This window comes from Echinops telfairi, unplaced genomic scaffold, assembly GCF_000313985.2.
Source record: "Echinops telfairi isolate 266 unplaced genomic scaffold, ASM31398v2 ScPeMD7_6;HRSCAF=24_0, whole genome shotgun sequence".
Classification (NCBI taxonomy): Eukaryota; Metazoa; Chordata; class Mammalia; order Afrosoricida; family Tenrecidae; genus Echinops; species Echinops telfairi.
In genome coordinates this window covers 14,614,862-14,638,021 of record NW_022103902.1, presented here as the reverse complement: position 1 = coordinate 14,638,021, position 23,160 = coordinate 14,614,862, and the positions used below count along the sequence as shown (strand labels likewise).

General features: G+C 41.8%; 1 protein-coding gene across 2 annotated transcripts in view; it reads right to left on the bottom strand.

Annotated features, from left to right (window-relative positions):
• The window catches only part of GRAMD1C (GRAM domain containing 1C), a 91,098-nt gene that overhangs the window by 54,084 nt on the left and 13,854 nt on the right, over positions 1–23,160 (bottom strand). Inside the window, exons 1-2 of one of the 2 annotated variants that reach the window (XM_045286189.1) lie at positions 18,460–18,536; positions 17,790–17,885 (exon numbers count right to left, since the gene is read on the bottom strand). The exons of the other annotated variant lie outside the window; for it this stretch is intronic. Coding sequence (XP_045142124.1) covers positions 17,790–17,855 — 66 coding nt within the window. The 5' untranslated portion in view covers positions 17,856–17,885; positions 18,460–18,536. Of the gene's footprint in view, positions 1–17,789; positions 17,886–18,459; positions 18,537–23,160 lie in introns of those variants that run through there. 2 annotated transcript variants of the gene reach the window in all.

Here is a 23,160-nt window from a genome sequence, read left to right as displayed (position 1 = left end):
GGGACCGCTCTCAGTTTCTTCAGTTCTATGCGTAGCTCGGGAGCAAACAGTAAAATGCCAGCGGAAATACCTTGCTGATGTTCAATGAAATAAAATGCTTATTAAATATGATTTAATTTCATCTTAAAATTTGAATGTGCGACGGTGTCAAATTTCTTCTCCGTGCTAATAACTTTTATTCCATGCTAGTGATGGCATAGCCGCTTTTGAATTTACCATTTCTTCAACGTGATGGAGCACCGCTGCCAGATGTTTGCCTTAACTATGCCTGCCTTTGACTATCATCAAAGCTTGTACGTCAGGGTTGTAAAGAGAAAGTCAGGCAACAGCAAGAAGCCAGCGGGTCCAGGGGTGCAATTCCTATAAGCAGCTGGCATACCCTTCCACACGGGAAAATTTAAGCAGCAACTTGATTACTCAGTATATCTTTCCTCTAAACACAATTTTGAACGTGTTTTTTAAAAGTGTGTACCCAAAACATTTTCTGGTAGGGATCTGGACTCTAATAAGCACTACAGAGAATCTCACTGACCAATTTCAACTTCTTCCCCAAAATGAAAATTTTGATTCTAAATGACATTAAAACTTGCCCTAATGGCTAGCTATCGATACTCATCCCATCTAATTTAGTAAAGCACATTCAAATACTAGATGCATGGCAAGAACCAAAATGAGGCGGCAGGGGTGGGGGGGATAGTTTCCTAAAATCTAACCATTTTTTACAGTCAGAATGAGAGACCGGAATGGCAGTAGAGAATAGTATTCACACAGAATGTAAAAAGCACACTATGATGGACTAGCAAGCACCAGCTAAAAGGATGCTGGGGCTAGAACTACAGATAGTCAGGCACCAACAAAGTCCATGTAGAAGAAGCACTTCAGACTGTGTGAGCCAAGGATTGTAAATAATAGCATCCAAATCTGAAGGACGGAATAGTATCAGAAAGTAAATTGTGAACACCTGGGTTGCATAAGGCTCTGGATGACAATGGGAGTCCAAATTCCATGTGCAGGGTCTACACATAAATTGAGCCTCAGGTGAATTCCCTCTGACCACCGAGGCATGTAAATAGCCTTGTTATCGCTAGAATAGTACTGTAGAGATGATTATAGTAGATGTAGTTAGGTTATAAAATGTAACATCTAATTTGATCCATTCAAAAGTTGTACCAGTTTTTGTTTTTTTAAAGTGTGAAGGGGAAACCCATGTCGATTGAGCCTCCAGTGAATTCCCTCTGGTCATAGGGCAGGGACGTGAACTGTCTTGCTATTACACACAGTGCAGACAGGTTAAAATTTAACACCTTGTCATTTGATCTGCCTTTGGAGCCATTTTAAAGTTGTTCTAGTTGTTAATATTTGGGGCTTTCTTTTTGATTAAGGCTTTTCTCTTTCATTTAGTTATTGTTAGCAGCTTCTTCTTCTTCTTTTGATATGGTTTTCACCATATGAAACCCAGGATCAGTGAATCTATAGATACACAGTAACTGGATTAATGGTTCTTGGGGGTGTGGCGGGGGAATTAGGGGGAAATGGGGAGCTAATAGCCAGGAGTACAGGAAAGATGAAAATGTTCTAAAATTAACTGTGCAACTCTTCTTGATGTGATTGAACTATTGAATTGTATGATATGTGTACTGTCTCGATAAAACTTAAAAAAAAAAAAGAACTATGGATAGGTCTACTTCCCCTACCATGATATCCAAAGAGGCATGAGAACAACGCAAATGAGTGGCACTATAATTTATTCCATATACATTTGGTACATGTAAAAATCTCTGTAGCAAGTCAGTACACTTTAGAGCAGTATTAAATTAATACATACAAGAACGCTTGGTATCCAAAGGGTGAGTTCAGAAGTGTCCAGAGAAAGACATTGAAATAAATGTCAGGGAGGTGAGAGGGAAGTCTAGGAAGAATAAAGGAAGAAGGGAGGGGAGGATATGGAAGGCGTGTGCAATGGGGTCACGGGCTACTAAAGGATCACGTAAGATAAGGATGTGATGAGCACGCAGGATGACAAAGGGAAGCATCCAGGGAGTGGAACAACTTGGCAGGCTAGGTCTTCGCGACAAGCATGTGACAAGAGTCAAGAGGGAGAAGCCAGGTCACAGGTCTTCTCAGGCATCCATACAAGTGGGGAGGCTGCATTGTCAAAATACGAAAAGCATAGTGTCACATAGAAAAATAACAAGTTTAGAATTGTGGTTTGGAAAAAAAGAAAATAAAAGAATTGTGGTTTGGTTTGGTCTTTTCAAAAGGACTTTGGAGGTAGAACATTAAACACAGTATTAGGCCAATTAATGGGATGTCGTCCCAGTTCATGGGTGAAATCCTGACGCTAAGCCTCCGAACCAAGAAACCAAATCTCATGCGGAGCTTGGTGATATGTTAGCAGTCTTAACAGCGCTTAGTTTATTGCTTGTTGTTACACACATGCCTATCACACAAGTTTTGCCAATTCGACAAGTGCACAACTGACAGCAATTTCACTGATCGGATATACACCCCGATCCAGAATCTGTTCTAACTCCTAGATCACTGCGTACTGCCTGGAACTTTAAACCTTTGCAAGTGGCCATCTAAGACACAACAATTGGCCTTGATTCCCTGGAGTAACAAAGGAAGGAGGGTCAAGAACAAAACTAAAATCAAACCTACTGCCAAGCAAGTCAACTCCAACTCATAGCAACCTTATAAGGGCTTCCATGACTGTAAATCTTTATGAAGCAGCCAGCCTCATCTTTCTCCCATGGGAGAGTTTGAACCATCAACCTTATGGTTAGCAGCTGAATGTTTATCCCAGAATGCCACAAGGGCTCCCTTAAGAAACAAAGGAGAAGTGTCAGGAATAGGAAGGAGGAGTGAATGCATGGCTAAGTGCCTCCATGAGCCACCGACTCCTTTGCCATGAGACCAGAAAAACTGGATGTATGGTACCTAGCTATCTATCATTACTGAATATTTTAATCAAAGATTTTATGGAAGAATCCTGACCCAAAGGGAAAGGAAAAGTAGAACAGAATCTCAAATTTTCATCTATGCATATTCTCTAGAGTCACAGCGGTGGGATGAACTTCTGCTCTGAGAAAAGCTTAAGCCTTAAACTAAAAATGTCCCCTGACATCTTCTTAAAATCAAGCAGTAGTGGAGCTTAACTACTACATGATGTCAGCCTGGAGCACGGTCCTCCATTAAGAGTTATCTATATGGAATCAAGATGAGAACAGCAACTCGGAAGGTGTGAGGGAAAAGTGGGGAGCAGTGAGTTGATGTCAATGTGCGAGGGACCCTTCGGGTCAGGAAGTGAGAAGGTTGAATAACATGAAAAATACAATCAATATGACTGAATTGTAATATCAAAAATATTGAATTTCTGTATGCTCTGTGGAGTCTATTCTCAACAACAAAAGGAAATAAATTTAAAAGAATGACTTGGGCAACTACCCAGGGCACAGCGTGCTAAACAGGCAGCGTTAGGAACAACCAAGATTGTTGCAATGGTTCGTGCTGGCACTCATTTAGACCTTAGTAACACCTGGACAGAGTAGGAAAGGAAGTAAGAAATAAGAATACGTCCAGGTTTCCAGGTGGTGATGTGGTTTAGGGACTCAGGGAGAAACAAAAAAAAAGGGTTAAACATATGAAAATGAATACTTGGAAACTGCTCAAATATTTACCAGATGTGATGACAACAGTTAACAATTTTCCATGCGTTTCCAAGTAAATTGGAATGTTTATTGGTTGATGAGCCTAGTGGAAAACTTACTCTGAAAGGAATGACCATTGGCGTTTCATAAGGAAGCATGAGGAAGAAGGCCGGCTGTCATGCTCCCACCAGGGCTCGGAGGGTGACGCCTGAGCTGTTTGGAAACAGACTTCAGCACTGCCTCAGCGCAACCCGAGTTGAATGCGCTCAGGAGGACGGGTCAGCGCTGGCTGAATTAAACAAGCCATACTTACAACGTCACATCGTTCTATAATTACTCAGTGGCCAGCATATGAGTTCTTACTAGGAGCATAATCCTTACTCATGCTAAAACTCTCCTCCCCAGGGGACCTGAATACCTGAGATGTCAGATGAGCCATCAGAACGTTGCATGGTAAGCGTGGCATCAGAGCATAGGAGGCAGCTTGGCGAGGTTCAATGATTCATCTCTGTACTTCTCTATTGACCAAAGTCTGCCTCTGTGAACTTACTCTTTTTGACTCTAGCCAACATTCCTCTGAACTATCATATTCTTTCCTTACATACCTTAATTCATCCAATCAACAGTTTTCATTCTTATTTTCCACTGAGGGAGCCCTGGTGCTGTAGTGGTTACCAGGTAGGCTGCAATCCCCACAGTCAGCAGTTCACAACCACCAGCTGCTCCCAGGGAGAAAGACCCATATTCTCCTTCTGTAAACAATGTCTTGGAAATTCAAAGGTGGGTCTAGCCTGTCCCATAGACTCACGATGAGTAGGCATCCATTCAATAGCCCTGAGTTTGAGTTTCTATCTGAGGACTGTGAGACCCGTCTGTCACCCTTGTATTCATGATCCCCAACATAGAAGCTGCAGTGACGTGTACCAGAATTTGGGGAATGTGCTTGTATCCTTTGAGAATAGGCTCCAGAGTCACTCTACAATTGAAAATGAGTATACATTTCTGCTTCTTTAAGCCCTCTACGCACTTTTACATTTGAGGAGAATTCGCTCCTGGAAGCCTCCACATGTTGATAACAGATCATGCTGTATCGATGAGAACAAGTGAAAAAGAGTACAGACAGTCTGCATATATCCTGCTTCTATGATTGCTATCACTTATTATTATAAAGGCAATAATACAGTGGTATTCATAGAACTATGTAGGGATTCATTGAGCGGTTGCCAAAAAGACTTAAACTTTAAATGTTAACCCTAGTTACCTTTGGTACCCAACCTATTTCCTTAGAAATTCAAGTATATATAAAATAATAGTTTTTTAGTAATTGATCATCGTTTGGTCTTATTATAAATATAGGAAGCTTAAGAAATCAAGTTACCTAGACATGGACTTGAAGCATACCCCGAAAACTGTTACTGAAACTAAATCCCTGCCTACGTGTTCTACACATTCTGTGTTCCATTGACCAAAGCAGTTAAAATGGAAGATGAGGCTATATGCTCCAATAAAGATTTTTTAGCCTCAGAAATGCTATATAGGCATGCTATGAGTTGAAACCAATTGGATAGCAGTGAGTTAGGTTTATTTATTTAGTGAAGTGGACGGATTATTTGGTCTTTAGTTAAAATGCTATTAAATTAAATTATTAAATAATATTTACTGCTACATGTAACGTGGCTCTATAGTATACTGTCCAAACTGGTATACTTTTAGAGTAAGAGAGAACTGTTTATATTTACATTGAAAACTCAAAACTCACTGCCATAGAGCTGGTGCTGACTCATAGTGACTCTATAGGGCAGGGTAGAACTATCCCGTAACTCTTTATGGGAGTAGAAAGCCCCAACTTCCTCCCTCAGAGTTTCAAACTGCTGACCTTGCAGTTAGCAGCCCAACACATAACCCACTGCACCATCTTAAACCCAGCTCCAAACTGTCCTGGGTAAACCAAGAATAAATGTCAAACCAGAAATACACCAAACACTGAGTTAGTCTCTGGAGATAGGCAGTGAACAAAACAGACATGTCCTCAAGGTGTTTATAGCCATATAAAGAGAACAGAAGTGGACCAAGTCATTGTAATTACAATACATGTGCTAACAGAGAAATATAAGATGTTGTAAGAAGAGAAGGTAAAACAGGCAGGGTGGATTAAGGTGAGGTTGGAGTAAGACCATGGAAGTCATATAAAAATGTTTTGATTCTATTGTAAAGGCTGCAAACGTGACTGCAGAGTTGCTCAAGGGCCAACAAAGTGTTTCTATAAAAGGCGAGATAACCCTGACAAATAAATCCCAATGTTTGTGTACATAGCGTCCAGCATGGAAGGATTGATACTGTACAAGTGAATATTTCAGATACTGTGATATGGAGTTAGCCTATATCGGCTCAATATCCCAATATCACTCTCTCAACAGTGCTTAAAAAATTATTACCAGGGGATAATCAAAGACAATATTAATGGAAGATCGTTATGCCTCAGGGAGATGATCTGTAAGACTCTCTACCATAAATTAACAAGGAGGTTTTAAAAGGGAGTCAAAAGCTGATTAAAAACAACAACAACAACAACAAAACCCCCATAGATCCAGGACCTAGTTTGGGGCTCACACTAAATCCTAGCTCCAATTAGAGAACAATTAGTTCTTACACCATGGCCCTACTCAATACTTGCCCCCAGAAAGGGAACAGAGAAGATATGGGTGCTATGGCAAAGTAGGGTGAAGAAATTATATAGTGCCCGCCTATCAGATAAAATAGCATCTAGGGTCTTAAAAGCTTGTTTCCAAACAACATCTAAGTAACTAAGTCCACATGGAAGAAGCACACCACCATCAATGACTGGAGGACTGTAAGTCATATAATCCAGAGCCGAAGGAGGGAATAGCATCAAAGCCTAAACCATGAGACTCTGGTTTGCAGAAGGCCATAGATGACAGTGGAAGCCCAAGATACATTTGTGGGATCTACATAGGAAAAACGCCTTCAGTGATTTCCCTCCACCTATAATAGAAGGATGGGGGACACTGGTTATCAAACCGGATGCATTGGAGGGATGACTGTAGGTCAACATGATAAACCGACTGGAGCTGACCCCCTGGGCTCTGATGCCCATCGGGCCTGATCTGGTTTTAAACATTTTCTGTATTTTTGTTTGCTTGTTCATATTGGGGTTTATCTCAAATGTATTTTTTTTTTTTTTTTTTTTGCAAAAGGGAAGAAATTTATTGGAGCCCATACAGGAAACCTTAGAGGGGCCCAGCATACCCTACTGTGTAGACATGCCCAGCAAAGGGTCACACCATTCACTGCACCCCCATCCCCCAGAGGGACTCCCCTTGAGCCAAGCCCCAAAGCCCAGGACTGGCTGGGGGTGAGGACGATCTCAGATGTATTTTGTCAGGGAGGTGACCCTCTTGAATTTTTGTTATTTTGTTGTTGTTGTTTTTCAATATGTAAAACCCAGGATTGATGAACCCATAGGAACAGCAACTAGAATAAGGGTTTCTAGAGGTTACAATGGGCAGGGGGGCAGGTAAAGGGAGCTGATGTCAAGGAGTTCAAGAAGGAAGAGAATGTTTGGAAACAATGTGGTCGCAATTGTATAATACTGCTGGATGTGACTGAACTATGGAACAATATAATATGGGTATTTGCTTCCAATTAAAGGAGAAAAAAAGGCCAGATAATAAATATTTTAGGTTTGGCAAGTCATGTAACTACTATTACTGCAGTATGAATGCAGCCATAAAAGACAAAAACAAAAATAAGGAGTTAGAAAACCAAGAAAGAAGAACATGCTCAGAATCTTTTTGAGCAGAAAGAACTGAAGGAAAACTTCAAGATGCAAACCCAAAGACTATATGGCCAAAATACTGAACTATGCAGGAGGCATTCAAAGAAGACAGGAGGAATACATAGAGTCACTTTATCAAAAACAATGGGCTGACATTCAACCACTAGAGGCTGTAGCATGGGATCAAGAACTGACAGAACTGAAGGAAGAGGTTCAAGCTGCACTGCAGGCATGTGAAAAAGCAACAAATCAATAAGGAAGAGATCAAATGAAATCAAAGGACACGCTGCACTGTGTCAGTCTGCTACAAAGACACCCTTAAAGCATTACAAAGTAAAATGTCCCTTTGAGGTCTAAGGTGTGCCTGTATTTTGAGTCCCTTCGTCGCATGTGAAAGCTGGACAATGAATAAGAAAGACCAGAGAGGAATTTCTGCGTTGGCATTTTGGTGTTGATGAAGACTATTGGGAGGACTAACAAAGGACAAACACATCTGGTTTGGAAGAAGTATTGCCGGAATGTGCCTTAGAAGCAAGACTCGAGAGACACTGTCATTCACAGTTGGACATGTTGTCAGGAGGGACTGTCTCTAAAGGAGGAGGACACTGTGTTTGGTAAAGTAGGTGGTCAAGGGAAAGAGGAAGGCCTTCAAGGAGATGGGCTGCCACAATGGACTCTAAAGCAGCAATGAACCTGGAGATGGCGCAGGACCTCGCAGGGTTTCGTTTTGCTGTAGACCTTCAAGTCAGAACCGAGTCAGTGGCACGCAGCTACCGACATTAACCATCTTTTCTTCTTGGAAGTAATGTCCTCTCAACCCCGTTCCCTATTTTGTTCATTGGATCACGTGTCTTCCTATTTACTGTTTTATTCAACAGTTACATTTTTGTTCACAGATCTGTCAGTACCTTCCCCCTATGATGCATGCTGGACCTGGTCTGGTTTCCAAAATTTTCTGCATTTTTGGGGTTTTTTTGGTGTTTGTCCATATTAGGGAGCATCCCAGAGGAGTTAGGCCATTGGGAGTCACCCGCTTCAAGTTTTATATGTTTTTTCATTTATCAGCATATGAAATCCGGGATTGACAAACCTATAGAGGTAACAAGTAGAAGGGATTCGGAGGTGGGTGGGAAGGTGGATTCAATGGTAGTGACAGGGAGACGGTGTCAAGGAGTCCATGTAGAAAAGAAATGTTTGGAAACTGATTATGATATCAAATGTGCAATTCTGCTGGACACGATTGAACTATGGAATGATGTATGCATTAATTCTCAATTAATAAAAAACCTTTAAAAAAACAATTAACCATATACATGTATGACTCAGCCATAATGAGGAATGACTTCCTGGCTTTGGCCTGAATCAAACTTGAAAACATGTTAACTGAAAATAATCAGACACATGAGACAAATACTATATGGTCCCATTTTATATCTAGAATCGGAAAATACACAGAGACCCGAAAGGTTCTATTAGTGGTTACCAGGGGCTAGTGGAAGAGGAAACAGGGAGTTATTAAGGATTACTGAATTCATGTTTGAAATCATGAAAAACTTTTGGAAATAGTGGTGATGGTTATACAACAGGGTGTATTTAATATCACTGAATTATACACTTCAAATAGGGAAAATTTGTTATGTATATTTTATCACTGAGGAAATTGTATGGGGGCCATGTCTCACCTCCTCAACAACACAAGGGGGAGAATCCAGCTCCTCATCTGCCCAAGGTGGATGCCCATGAAGCAGAGACCAGACACGTCTCCACCCTCCACCCCTCCAAATTCTCTTCTGACGGCAAGCGTTCCTCCCACGGCACTCTACCTCTCTGCAGCGGCCACACAACGACACAGAATAGACTCACCGTCATGGGGTTATTATGAAAGATAAAAGTGCTTACTCTTTTTATCTAGAGGTAGATAGATGATAGACAGACAGACAGACAGATAGATAGATACAGAGTCCTTTTGTCCTCAGCACATCTTCTCAGCCATGCCAGCAGGCATGTCTGTCTCTGGTCCTCCACTTTTCAGACAGGAGGCCACTTGGCCCTGCCTTCCCTGCTCAGGCCAGTGTTACAAAGCCTCTCTGGCACGAATAAATGCCCAGAGGCCACCCTCTTCAAGCCAGCTCCCTGCCCCAAGCTGGGGCGCCCACCCATCTGTCTCACGGTTTCAGTGCCTCAGATGCCGCTGCTGGCTTTGCTACTTCAAGGCTGCCTGCTACTCATGAGTCTTCGTGCCTGATAGTCACGCATTCCTTGTTCCTGCTTCTGAAATGGTTCCCTTTGATACCTAACGGAAGGGAAAACTGACCAATCCCAGAACTGAGTCCTCTATGCCTTTAGTACATCCTCCCCGCCGGCCCCAGTCACTAAATAGCAGTCCCAAAACTATGGATCGAAGAGTTATGGAAAATAAATTCGCTTCCTGTAACCACAATAATTTTTTTCAAAATCAATTGACCATCAATATACGGCTTAATATTTGGACTCTCATCTCTATTCCAGTCATGCTGCCCAAGATCATATTACTTAATAATAGCTTTACTTCTTCCTTCCCAGCCTGGATCTGTTTATTTTCTTGCCTATTTGCCCCGGCTAAAACCTTCGGTCCAATGTTGAGAGCATCCCCGATGTAAGGGGGACGCATTCAGTCTTTCACCAGTAAACATGACCTCAGTTGTGTTTTGTAGAAAAACGTGCCGTTTTTCAAGGCAAAGAGTTTCCTCGTCGTAGTTTGTTGAGTGTTTTTTGGCTTTAACCATGAAAGCTTTTCATCATGAGCTTTGGCAAATGCTTTCTCTGCATCTGTTGAGAAGATCATGCAGTGTTTGTCCTTAATTCTACTGGTATGGGGTATTACACAGATGGATTTTCATATGTCGAATCATTCATCCTTGTAGAAATCCCACTTGGTCATGACACATCATCTGTTCCGTATGTTGCTGGGCTTGGTTTGCTAACAATTCATTAAGGATTGATCTATGTGTATATCTTTTTATCATTTTATTGTGAACTGGGTGAATATTTGCAGAGCACATCATCAGTTTTGCATTTAACAATTCATGCACATTCCGTTTCAATTATTCATTGCCACCCTCTCGATCTATCACCACTTCCTCCTGCTGTTTCTTTTCCATTCCTCATTCTCTCCCAACCCGCTGACCTTTGTTTTGTGGTAAAAATGCTGCCCTTTGATATTAAAGTGTTGACTCTTCCAAGGTGTGTGTACCACAATATTATTATTCTTCCCCTTACCAAGGCTATCTGTTGCCTCGCTGAAAATTGAGCCACGCGGGTGGGTTCATTTCCAGACCTAAGAGGTGACAAAGGACAATAGTGCTGGGAGACCCATCAGCCTCTTTCTAACCAGTAAGGCTGGTCTCCTGTAGGGTTTTGAGTTTGGGACTGCATTTTACTCCCTCTCTACCCAGGGCCTTCTAGCATGATCCTTTTGGAGCGGCTGGTAATGGTAGCCAGGAACCTCTCGTGCTTCTGGTCTCAGGGATTGTGGAACCTGACCTGTGTGGTCTGTCAGTCTACTCGACCAACATTTCCACATGTCTTTCATCACTTTTCTTTCCTCCAGAGGGGGAGATACAAATAGTGACACCTCAGATGGTGTGTTAAGGTGAATTTCCTAGAGAAATAAAACCAAGGACACTCATATATGTATAAAAAATAACTTTATAGCAAGAAAGCAGCCGACCCCAGTCCAACTCAAGTCCACGAGTCAGATGCGAGCGGGAGGCCCTCAGCCTCACACACCTGCCGGCCAATAAAGCCGAAAAGCAAAGCAGGCAGTGGAGATCACAGGCTGGTGGATACAGTCATGTGGGTCCACGGTCAGCAGCGACATGGCAGGGCCCCACAGCCCACAGCGTCGTCGGCAGGCCTCGTGGTCTGCCAATCCCGGAGCCAAACTGGCACTCCCAGGAAGCAAGAATGTGAAGGGCAAGAAAGGGTTCAGCTCTCTTCCTGTCTCTCTTATAAAAAGGCCACACCCCCAAGGAGGTTGAATCAGGCTGTAACCTGAGTAAGAGGTTGGACTCCGGCCCTACCTCCACACAGGTACATCAAGCTGGCATCAAATCGAACCATCACAGGTGGCTGCTCACAAGCTTTTAAGACCCAAGTCACTACTCACCCAGAGAGGATGTCAAACCTTATCTTTGTGACCTATGTCATGCTTATTGAACTTGGCGTCACCCAAGACTATGGTCCTGAGTCCACGAGTCCATCAATTCATTCCCTCGAGTGTGTAATTATGTGTAAGAAGTTTGCTTTGCCCCCCATATGCACCACCACATTCTAAGACTATATCTACAAGGGGTGTTGGCCTGTAGTTTTGCTATGACGCTTTTGTTCGGCTTTGATGCCAGGTTAATACTGGTCCCACAAACAAGTGGGGAGAGTGTTTCCACCACCACCACCCCTCCCTCTGTCTTAGACGTGTCTTTTAGGCCTGGTTAGCTTACTGTGTTTTTCAAGTCTTTGATTTCCTTGTTGACCTTTTTAGTTATTATTTTTTTAATCATTGTATTGGGGGCTCATACAACTCTTATCACAACCCATGCCCCCATCCATGGTGTCAAGCACATCTGTACATGTGTTGCCATCATCAGACCTCTTAGTGACCGAGATAGTGCTTCCGTCATCATTGGAATTCGAGTTCTAAAGTCTCCAGCTCTTACAGTTGAATTGTCTATTTCCCCTTTCAATTCTGTAAATGCGCTTCGTGTATTTTAGGGATCCCTGGTCATCTGCATATATGTTTATAAATCATGGCTATGTAACCCAAATGGATTGATTCATTTATCTTTACAAATTGTGACTACATACCAAGTTGTGCCTTGAAGTCCATTTTTTACCAATATACTCACGTCATCGCTCATCACTGCTTAAATGACATAGCTTCTTCCATCTTTTTTACTTTCAACGTATTTGTGACTTTGAATCTGGCTATTCCCCTTGTATGTAGTATACAGTTGAATCATGTTTTTCCTTCCATTCTGCCAAGTCCTTCCCTTTGAGGGCAGTGCTAAATTCATTCACCCAGGCCGTTCCACTTCAACAGCTACCCCTTTCCTATTGCCTTCGATCATTCACAGTTTTGTTCCTTCACTCTCCCATCACTGACTGTCATATCAAACAGGTATTTCCTAGGGCACTGATTGCTTTTTTTACTTTTTCTGCATCTTTCAGCGCTGTTTTTTTGATGATTGTTCTAGAGATCGCAACAGACGTGTTAAATTATGACTGTGAACTCTGGTCCTTCCAGTTTCATCCTGGCATGTGAACAGTCTAAGAAAAAGCAAGCGCCGGAACATAAGAAGCAGCTCTCCAAGCCACACACACTGGTCAGGGACATGATGAGACGTTCTTATCAGAAACAACTGCCTCTGAGATGAACACGTACCTTACCTAACAGCACATTCTGCCACAACCGGAAGATACTGAGGTAACTTCTATCCCTTGCACCAAATGATGTAAAGAAAAACTGCAAGAAAAAGAATAAGACGGTCACTGGCATCTGAGGACATATCCGTTGAAGAGTCTGCAAAGACGTGTTTGGTCAAAGCAAACTACTGCGCTACCACTGCCTACTTAGTTTTGATTTTTATTTAACTTTTGCTGCTAGGGGAGCAAAAAGTTAAATGTGTGTACAAACAGTGTCTTTGTAAACCGTGTCTTAGAACAGCTGTTATCTCAGCAAATACAACTTTCTCAGTGCTACTGAGAAAAGAGATTGAATTGATTGATAGATATTTATGTTTATCATAGTTTGCCTATTAAAATCAACAGAGACAGAATTAGGAAAACACATAGCTTTTCTGTTGCTATGAATTTCGCACAGATCTGTATTGGCTGCCTTTCAAACCAAGTATACATACAAAATGGAAAGAAACGTGGATATCAGAGAGAGATCTGAAGATATTAAGTTTTAAATTTTATCAATGTTTAATCTTCTAAAAAAATCCATAAATACTTAATCTCTACTAGTCACAGGTGTAAAACACCTCACGACACTACTACATTTTGAGTCTGATAGAAGAAAAGTAGCCATTTCAGTCTATAATTCTATGTAGGCTTTCAGTACTAGCTCTTTCTCTATATCGAATTGATTTTTGCAAAACTGTATAATAAACTAAACGGGTTTCTATGGGAAAATGTGACCAGCGCCAGCACTGATTACAGCCGCTCGGACTGTCATCCTTTCCAGTCCTTGGCAAGTAACCTGTCATGACTGAGGGATCACTTTCAGGTATAAGAACGTTCCATTTTATGCTTCATTAAATGAACCGTCAAACATTTTAGGTGTTTATGGTTTTTTTAGAAAGATTTTGAAGCGTTACCTTCTAATTAATTGAATCAAAGTTTTGCTGTAATATTTCTCAACACAAGCTAATGGGAAGGGGTAGCGGGGAGGGAGGGGAAAAAATGAGGACCTGATGCCAGGGGCTTAGGTAGAGAGCAAATGTTTTGAGAATGATGAGGGCAAATAATGTACAAATGTACTTTACACAGTTGATGTACGTATGGATTGTGATGAGAGTTGTAAGAGCCCCTAATAAAATGATTTTTTAAAAGATACAGATATCTAAGACGGCCTGGGGATGACAAAGATAACATGTGACCTTCTCATCACTTACTGCCCCTTCTTGCCTCTCCTCAGGCCAAAGGTTTGCATTATAATCTTAACAGTCCTCGGACCAGAAACCTAGATAAGCAAAATCTCATAGCATGCCTCATTTTCACCAGTGTGTTGTGCTTGCTAATTCCCACTTCCTTCTTAAGTTAAAATCATCCTAACAAGGTTATCTATTCTCCTGAAGAACCAGTGCAATCCTAAACCTGAACAGTCCCATCTTTCATGATCATGTATGCAAACTTTCGCTTCCTTTAGTTCTTGCTACATATCCAACTTCAAAAGTTTGTTTTAAATTCTTGCTTTAATTTGGAAAGAACTGTACTCTCAATACTATCTCTGAGCTGCTGGAGGACAGAACTTATTCTCGAACCTGAAACGCCTAAAAATACCAGGATGAACCTTCCTTTAGTCAAAATGCACATAAAGAGATGAATATTTACAAACACGCTGTTGTTGTTGTTTTTCCAGACCAAGTCTTTGCAATTGAATGACTGGGCTCACAGCCAGCCCTACCATGTGTTAGTGCTGTAAGTTCAACTCCCTTGACTTCTCTGTTCTTTAATTTTCTCATCTACAAAATGAGAATAATTATACTAGTGGATTTTTGTAAGCATTACCTGAGAAAATATATATAAAGAGCTTAAGTTTAAAACAATGTCCAGACCCAGAAGAATTTATTTCAGAGGACGACACTGAATCTGCAGCTCTGGGAGAGGGACATGTCTGATCGGAGCACATGGGAACAGATGAAGGGGGAGGAGGAGAGAGTGGAGGACATCCTGTCCCACCGGGCCTTGAGGATGATGTTCCCGCTCAGAGCAGCCAATCCACAGAGAGAACCACATGGTTGACCCCACTATAAGATATGCCGTCTGTCCCTCGCTGACCCATAGCCCTACAGGGACAACACTGGAGACACAGTGAGGGAATTGCGCCCGATCTGATCCCGCCACACCAAGGCAAAACACTAAGGGGGTGCAACAGAACAGCAAAGGAACGTCATGTCTGATAGTGGGGCCGGCCATATGGTCCTCTCTGTGGACTGGCTGCTCTAATCGGGAACATCGTCCTCAAGGCCTGGTGGGCCAAGATGTGCTTCAATCTCTCCTTTGCCCCCTTCATCTGCTCCCGTGTGCTCCGATCAGACATGTCCCTCTCCCGGAGCTGCAGATTCAATGCTGTCCTTTGAAGTAAATTCTTCTGGGGAGAGGGGGAGACTGTAACTCTTTACAGGAACAGAGAGCCCTGTCTTTCTCCCACAGAGCAGCTGGTGATTTCGAACTGCTGACCTTGCAGTTAGCAGCCCAATGGCTTAACCACTACTTTGCCACCAGGGCTCCTTATTTCATAGAATGTATTGTGGATGTTAAGTGACACATGGCCGTAAATGAATCCATTTAAATCTTAATAAGGAAATGGTATATTTATATAGCATCAACTTTCTTTGCCACATAATCCTTAATGCATTACAGAGGAGAATAGACCCATTTGATACAATAAATTCTGGCAGATACCACCTTCCGCAAGTAATCAAAGGGTATACAACCCGTAATCATGGTACACATTTAATCATGCGCCACCTGAGAGGATGCAATAGTCTCACTTGTGGGGTTTCCCTGCCAAAATTGCTTGTCTTACATGTCATCACAAGGAAACATCAGGAACACACAAATGAGGGGCAGCCTACACAATAACTGACCTGGTATCTTTACAGTGCCGGTCTTTAAACGGTGAAAGAGGTGCAAAAGCATGACAAGGAACTGCAATGTGCGATTCTGAATCGGGCATACTTTCCATAAGGAACATTCCTGAGTGGGATCTGAGGATTGCTCCGTGGCCATGCATCACCGTTAACATCTGGATTTTGATGGTTACAAAGTGGCTTGGTTGGGAAATAGCAGACGATTGGGGAAATGGCGCCTCGGGTTGACAATTCCCTCTCTGTGAGGTTGGGGGAGTTCGTCACGCACACTTGAAAGGTTTCTGTCATAATGAGGTTGTTTCCAAATGAAAATACAATTTAAAGTGCATTTGAAAGGAACTGAACCATATAAAACACATCCTTCGAATAATTGTGTTACGGTATTCTCTCTCTCTCTTCCCCCATGTCCCGCTTTCCTTCCTCCTTTTTTCCTTCCTTCTGCCAACATCATGTCTCTTAGTGTCACACATAGCCCTACATCAATTTCCAATGTAGGTAAGATTCTTCATATAGCCATGCTAAGAAATTACAGATAATGCAGGTAGATAATACAGGTAATAGCTGCTAAAAATAACTGCCATTCTAAATGTAGATATGCAGAGAGAGAGAGAGAGACTGAGGAGCCCTGGTGATATAGTGGTTATGCATTGGTTGGCAGTTCGAAACCACCAGCCACTCTGTGGGGAAAAGATGGGGCTTTCTACTCCTGTAAACAATTACAGCCTCAGAAACCTATAAGGGAGTAGCTATCAGTTGGCATTGACTCAATGGCGGGAGTTTGGTTATATCTATCTATCTATCTATATCTATCTATCTATCTATCTATTTATATGTTTATTTATATGCTACCCAATTATGTGTTTATTTATATGTTATAATTATGTGTTTATTGATATGCTACCCAAACTGGTTCCCAGAACTATAGGTGTTGGGTCAGTAACTGCAAGCTCAGTGTCGTTCAAATCCAACAGACTATCCACGGGAGGAAAATGAGGCCGTCTGACCATTTTAAAGCAGATTTAGAGCCTTTGAAACCCTACATAGGTTTCTGAATTGGTTTGATGGCAGTACTATGCATGTTAATGTCTTTGATTACCAACCAAACAGTTGGAAGTTTGAGTCCACCTAGAAGAAAGATCTGACGGGTAACTTCCACAAACCCAACCAACCAACCAAGCCCCTCCCCCAGTTACGAGAAATCCTAACGAGCAGCATTCGATCTTCACACACCTGGGGGTGTCCTGATTCAGACCGGATTATATAATAACTGGAATGTGCAAGTATTGACCAAACAGCAAACGTGAAATGATCAGGGTATTAGGAAATAATAAGGATGTTTTGTCAATGCTTACATGAGTTAACTCTTATAATGAAGGCATGAAAAATAAGGGTAATTAAGGTTCTTTCAAATGCACTTTAATTTGGGTTGCCATCCTGAAACAACCTCATTCTTACAGAAAAGTCCCAAGCATGTATTAAGAACTCTCCCACAGCAACCCTGTGAGAGTCAATTGTCAACGCAATGCCTCATATCGCAAATATTCTGGCATTCCCAACAAAGTTGTTCTTCTCTGTAAACTATAAAGCACACCCAAAAATAATTTTAGCGGTCATTTAATTCTCAACAACTGTTTAAGGCGATAGAGAGCTACTGTTAAATACAACGTATCTCTCTTAGAGGAGTCTAGTGATGCAGTGGTTAAGCACTCAGCTGCTAACCAAAAGGTTGGCAGTTCAAATCCTACAGCTGCTTTGAGGCAATCTGCTTCCATACAGTTAGATCCTCAGAAACCCTCTGGGGCAGTTCTCTTCTGCCCCACAGGGTCACTGTGAGTCAAACCCACAACAACAAAAGTTGGCTTCTCGTTATCTCTTTCAGATATTCTTTACTCCAGAAAAGAAGGGCCTTTAGCCCCCCAGTCCCCTCTCGGCGGGAGGCAGACCTTCCCTGTATTACACACGAAGGAGATGTTAATAAGAGATGTTCACCTTGTCCCCCTCAGTGATGATCTGGATCGCATTTGGGATGAATAGAGCCGTTTTCTCCTTGGTCATGAAGGTGATGTCCTCTAAGGCAATAGAAATCTAAACACATAGGAAAAGATGTGAAACTTGACAGAGCATGTTTTCCAGCAGCATGTCCAACACAAAGTTCCAAGTATCACATCAATCTGATTCAGAACACGCAGTTGAAAAATCTGAAGTCCTTAATAAGCACTTGCTTGCAGAAATACTGGTAAAAGTAGTAAGACATTTTCCCCTGCAGTACTCGCCTCTATCAGCCCCTATGCCTAACACTAGGACATGAAAAGACATGTGGGTCCCCATGTTCCACAGAAACACACAAAGACACAAATAAAATTCAGACAGTCTGTCACATCAGACATGGTTTTGGCAGCATGGATGCTCAAGTTCTTTTCCATCTCAGATCTCTTCCTCCAACTGTATTAAATATATAGAAATGGAGATTGAGAGACTAAGGAGAAAAATATAGTAAGCATTCCTGCATGCATCTTAATACATTTCATGGGCACCAAGACAGATATACAAATATGTATACCTTGGCTTTGGAATCTAAAATACAGTGTTATTAGAAAGATCGCAGCACATTTCATCTCCACATTATTTGTAACAACAAATCAAATGTAAAATCTCTTACTGTGGTTTCCCATTTGAAAATGTTGCTATAGAAACAAAGCCAGTTTTCCGAAAGGTAGAGTCTTCCCTGGAGCAAAATGTCTCTCTGAAGAGCACACGCATAATCTGTGAACACAGACAAGGAGGAGCCTCGTGACCAAACTCTGGCCACTTGCGAAACCTTATTCTGCTTCAGCAGATAGACGTTGATGGTGCTTGTCCATTCAGTCACGTCTCGCCGCCACACGCCGGCTATTTTCCAGGCACTCGGGGTACAGTGGTGAGTAAGCCAGGTGTGATTTTAGTCCTCGTGGAACACAGCCTCCGGGGGAAGACAAACAACAAAAGAACAAATACAAAAGTAACCGTGATCGTGGCCATGAGAGGATATGACAAGAAGTATTCAGGTATGCAGGGGTAGGGCTGATACACCGGGAAACATTCTCCTGCAATAGTGGTCTTGAAGCCGAGATCTAGAGGCATAAAGGCCCAACGGAGTACAGAGGAACACGATGCACAAAAGTCCTGCCATAGAAAGACACACACACACACACACACATACACACTCAAGGAATCGTAAGAAAACGGAGAAGGGCTGGAGAAAGTCTCACAAGTTTGGGACTTTAGGCTTTATCAGAAGCCGCTTATGAGTTTTAAATGGAAGAGTCATGAACAAATGTGTGTGTGTGTGTGTGTGTATATATATGTATATACGCACACATTTGTGTGTATATATATATATATATACCCTGTTTTGTGTGTATATATATATATATACATATACCCGAAAGTAAGACATCCCCCGAAAATAAGACCTACTTACATTTTTGCCTCTCCCTGAAATATAAGGCATCCCCCCAAAATAAGACCTCCCCGAAAATAAGGCCACCCGAAGCTACCGTAACTCTGGACTCTGGACCCTAGCGGTGGGCTCCACCACGCAGCTCACTGTTGGCCTCAGCACAGCCGGAGCAGACAGGAAGTGCAAGGTCTCTTCTAATGAAACAATAAATGTGTACCGTGTTCTTCTTCATGGAAAAATAAGACATCCCCTGAAAATAAGACCTAGTGCATCTTTGGGAGCAAAAATTAATATAAGACACTGTCTTATTTTCAGGGAAGCAGGGTACACACATGTATATCTATAGATATATACATATATTACATATGTATATTTTTAAAACCTCACTCCATTTACTCCATGAGAATGGACTCAAAGGGTCAGCTGGGAAAGCTACTGTATTAGTCCAGAAGGAAGTGGATGGCGGCCCAGGTCAGAAGACGGCAGTATGGAGAAGAAATGGTTCGAGGCAGACCTATTTAGGAGGTAGTCCTGATGGCGAGTTGGTGATTGATTAGATGCTGGATGAAAGGGAGGTCAAAGATGACTCAGGAAACTTTAATTGTGGGTGATCTTCTCCCGTCAGCACGAAAATCTAGTCAACTGCCACTGCAAGCCAACATGTTAACATGTTAACATCATGCATCTCAGATTAAGATCTGACCTGATGGTTCATGCAAACCCTGCTGCTAAAGTATTGGTATTAGAGGCTACAAGGGCTCCGAATTGGTGGCACGGTTTACTTTAGACTAGGGCTTCAAAGGTTCTTCCTGGCTTCCTTGTGGCCAAGGAAGCAAAACTACAACAGGCCTGCATTTTCCAAATCTGAGTCAACACGAGCAAGAACCAGAAGGGGAAAATTACAGGGGAAAAGCTGTTAGAAATCTAATCTCCTGCGTACCAAACAAGGGCAGTCACGAACTGCATGGCAACCAAGTCTTTTGCCCATCAAATTTTGAACAGAGTGGGAAACAACAGTGCCCTGTTCAAAGATGGCAGCCGCCTGTGCCACTGTTGAATGCGTGCCTCGCCCAGCAGGTTCCTGAAGGGGCTCACTCGCCCTCTTCCAAGAGTCTTCCATCCTGGGCTTCCAACAATCATGTTGGGAGGGAGGGGAAACATGAGGACCTAATGTCGGGGGTTTAAGTGGAGAGACAACGTGTTGAGAATGATGTACAAATGCGCTTTACACAATTGTTGTGTGTATGCATTGCGATAACAGTTGTATGAGCCCCTAATAAAATGTTTAATAAAAACAATCATGCTGTTCCTATTTCAGTGATTATCCCAGGTCACCAACACTTGTCAGGGTCACAGGCTAGGAGGAAACGGTAAAGAACTGGTTCAAAGTCCTGTTTTAACCACAAGATCCGATACCCTGAAGGTTGACACCATGGATCGCAATGGAGGGAACATGCTCAATAATCCTCAACCTATGAAACCTAGTCGTGTTATATTTCTAAGTGACAAATAAAAATTGTGTGCAGCAATTCAGTCTTTCGCAATGTTCCCTCAGCAAAACAAAATGGAGCTGTCCTTGAACAAAAAGCTCTTGTAAATAATTGAGCAGAGTAGGTCATTCATTGACGGCTAGGTATGTCTAGCTAGAACAGGAGTTGGGCTCAAAGCTACCTTGAGGTGTCATGAAATTTTTATGTACAGCACTGAAATATGTTATTAGCTCGATGACTCTCAAGCTTCCTATCAGAATTACCTAATGGTCTGTTTAAAACAGATCGCTGGATCCCTTCCCCAGGAGTTTTGTTTAAATAAGTCTGGGGCCGCGTTGAAAATCTGCATTACTGACATGGTGATGTACATGTTAGTCTGCAGACCACACTTTGAGAGGTTTTATTTGCAGCATTATTTACATTGTTGTTAGATGTTATTGAGTCAGCTTCTTCTCATACCTTTATCAGAACAAATTCTTGCCTGGCTCCGCACTACCTTAAGAATAAATTCATTGCCACTGAGTTGATTTCAATTCATAGGGACCCTACAGGACTGGATGGTTCTCAGGACTGTCAATCCTTATGGAAGCAGACTGCCACAATTTTCTCCCTTAGACAGGATGGTGGATTCAAATCTTCTAAATTCGGCTTTTACCACTTGTCTGTCAGTCTGTCCTACTATAGTGGCATGTGCATTTCTAGGAGGGTGGAAATAGTGTCACTGGTATTTCAAATGCCAGCAGGGTCCCCCAGAGGGAGCAGGTTTCAGTGGAGCTTCCAGACAGAGCAAGCTAACAAGCTGGCATCGGTGGCCCATTTCAGAGGATGAAGCTGCTGAGAATCCTAAGCATAATTTCAAAACATTGTCAGATTAAAAATAATGAAACTGATGACCAGAAGGGAGAGGGCTGGATTAGAGTTTAAAATCTGAGGACCCAGTTTGCAGAAGGCTACGATGACACTGAGAGCCCAAACTCCATTAAAGAGGCCCCGCATGGATTAAACCTCCACTGGTCTCTTGGTCCACTAACCTCTCCTTCTTTTTTTGTTTAATCAATGTCTGCATGATTGGGGTGCCAAAGCTATGAATAGTCTTGTCTGCAGACAGACTGCATTGGAAAATGGATTACTGCAGATACAGTTAGGCTAAAATTTGACATCTTACCGTCGTTTCCCCTCTGACCTATTTTTGATAACTTGTTCTACTTTTCATTATTTTATTTTATTTTTATTTTTTGATTGAGGTTCCCTGTGTTTTATTTTGGTGTTCTTGTTGGGATCTGTTTTGTATGATTGTCTTTGTATAAAATTCAGGTTGAGTAAATCTATGGAAACAGTAAGTAGATTGATAGCTTCTTAGGGGTAAAGCAACCCTAAGCAAGGAGTCCTGGTGGCACAGTGGTTACATATTAGGCTGTGATCCCTATGGTTGGCTGTTCGAAACCACCAGAAGTTCCATGGGAGAAAGACTGAGCTTTCTACTCCCGTAAACAGTTAGTGTCTTGAAAACCCACAGCGGTTGCAATGAGTCAGTATTGACTTGATGGCACTGAGTTTGGTTTTAGGAGAATTATGGCAAAGAAGGTTGGGGGTATGGGGAGTTAATAACAAGGGATACAAGAATGAAAAAAATTGTTCTAAATTTGACTGTGGTGATGAATACACAACTCTTTTTAAGGTATTTAAACCATTGAATTGTAGGGTATACAAATTATATGTGAATAAAACTGTTAAAAATAATAGACTGTAGATAAAGTTATGTATTAAGTTGGTTAGTGTGCACACTGTTGACCCTAAAAAAAGAAAAATGCACTTAAAATCTATCCCTTAATTGTGCATACCATTAGCTTGTTCCTATACCTTGCTTCCTTCTTATTGCTAAATAATCATACATTGTATATATGTACCAGCATTTAATGATGCATATATTAAATGATATCTTGGTCATTTGTTAAGTTTCGACAATTGTTAAGGAAACTGCTACACACAGAGATGAATAAATGCCTCAAAATGGGACCTCAGGGTCATAGGCAAGTGTATATTTAACTCTATAAAAACTTCCAACCTAACATCCAAAGTGGGTGTACTATTTTACATCCCCACCAATCAAGGATGCTAGTGTCTAACTGCTTTGCATCCTCTTCACCACTTGGCATTTTCAGTCTTGTTTTATTTTGTTTTAAGCAATTTGGTATTTCCCAATTACAACTGATGCTGAATATCGTTTCATGTTTACTTGCCATTCACCTTCCACTATAAAATGACTGATCACTTTTCAAATTGTGTTGATGTGTTCTTATTGTTGACTTTAAAGATCTATTTATATATTTAAGGCAGAAGTTTGATTTTTTTAAACTACCAGACATTATTTAGATAAGTTAAGTGAGATAAACAATCTGGAAGAGAAAACAATGGGACCAATGGTTCCACG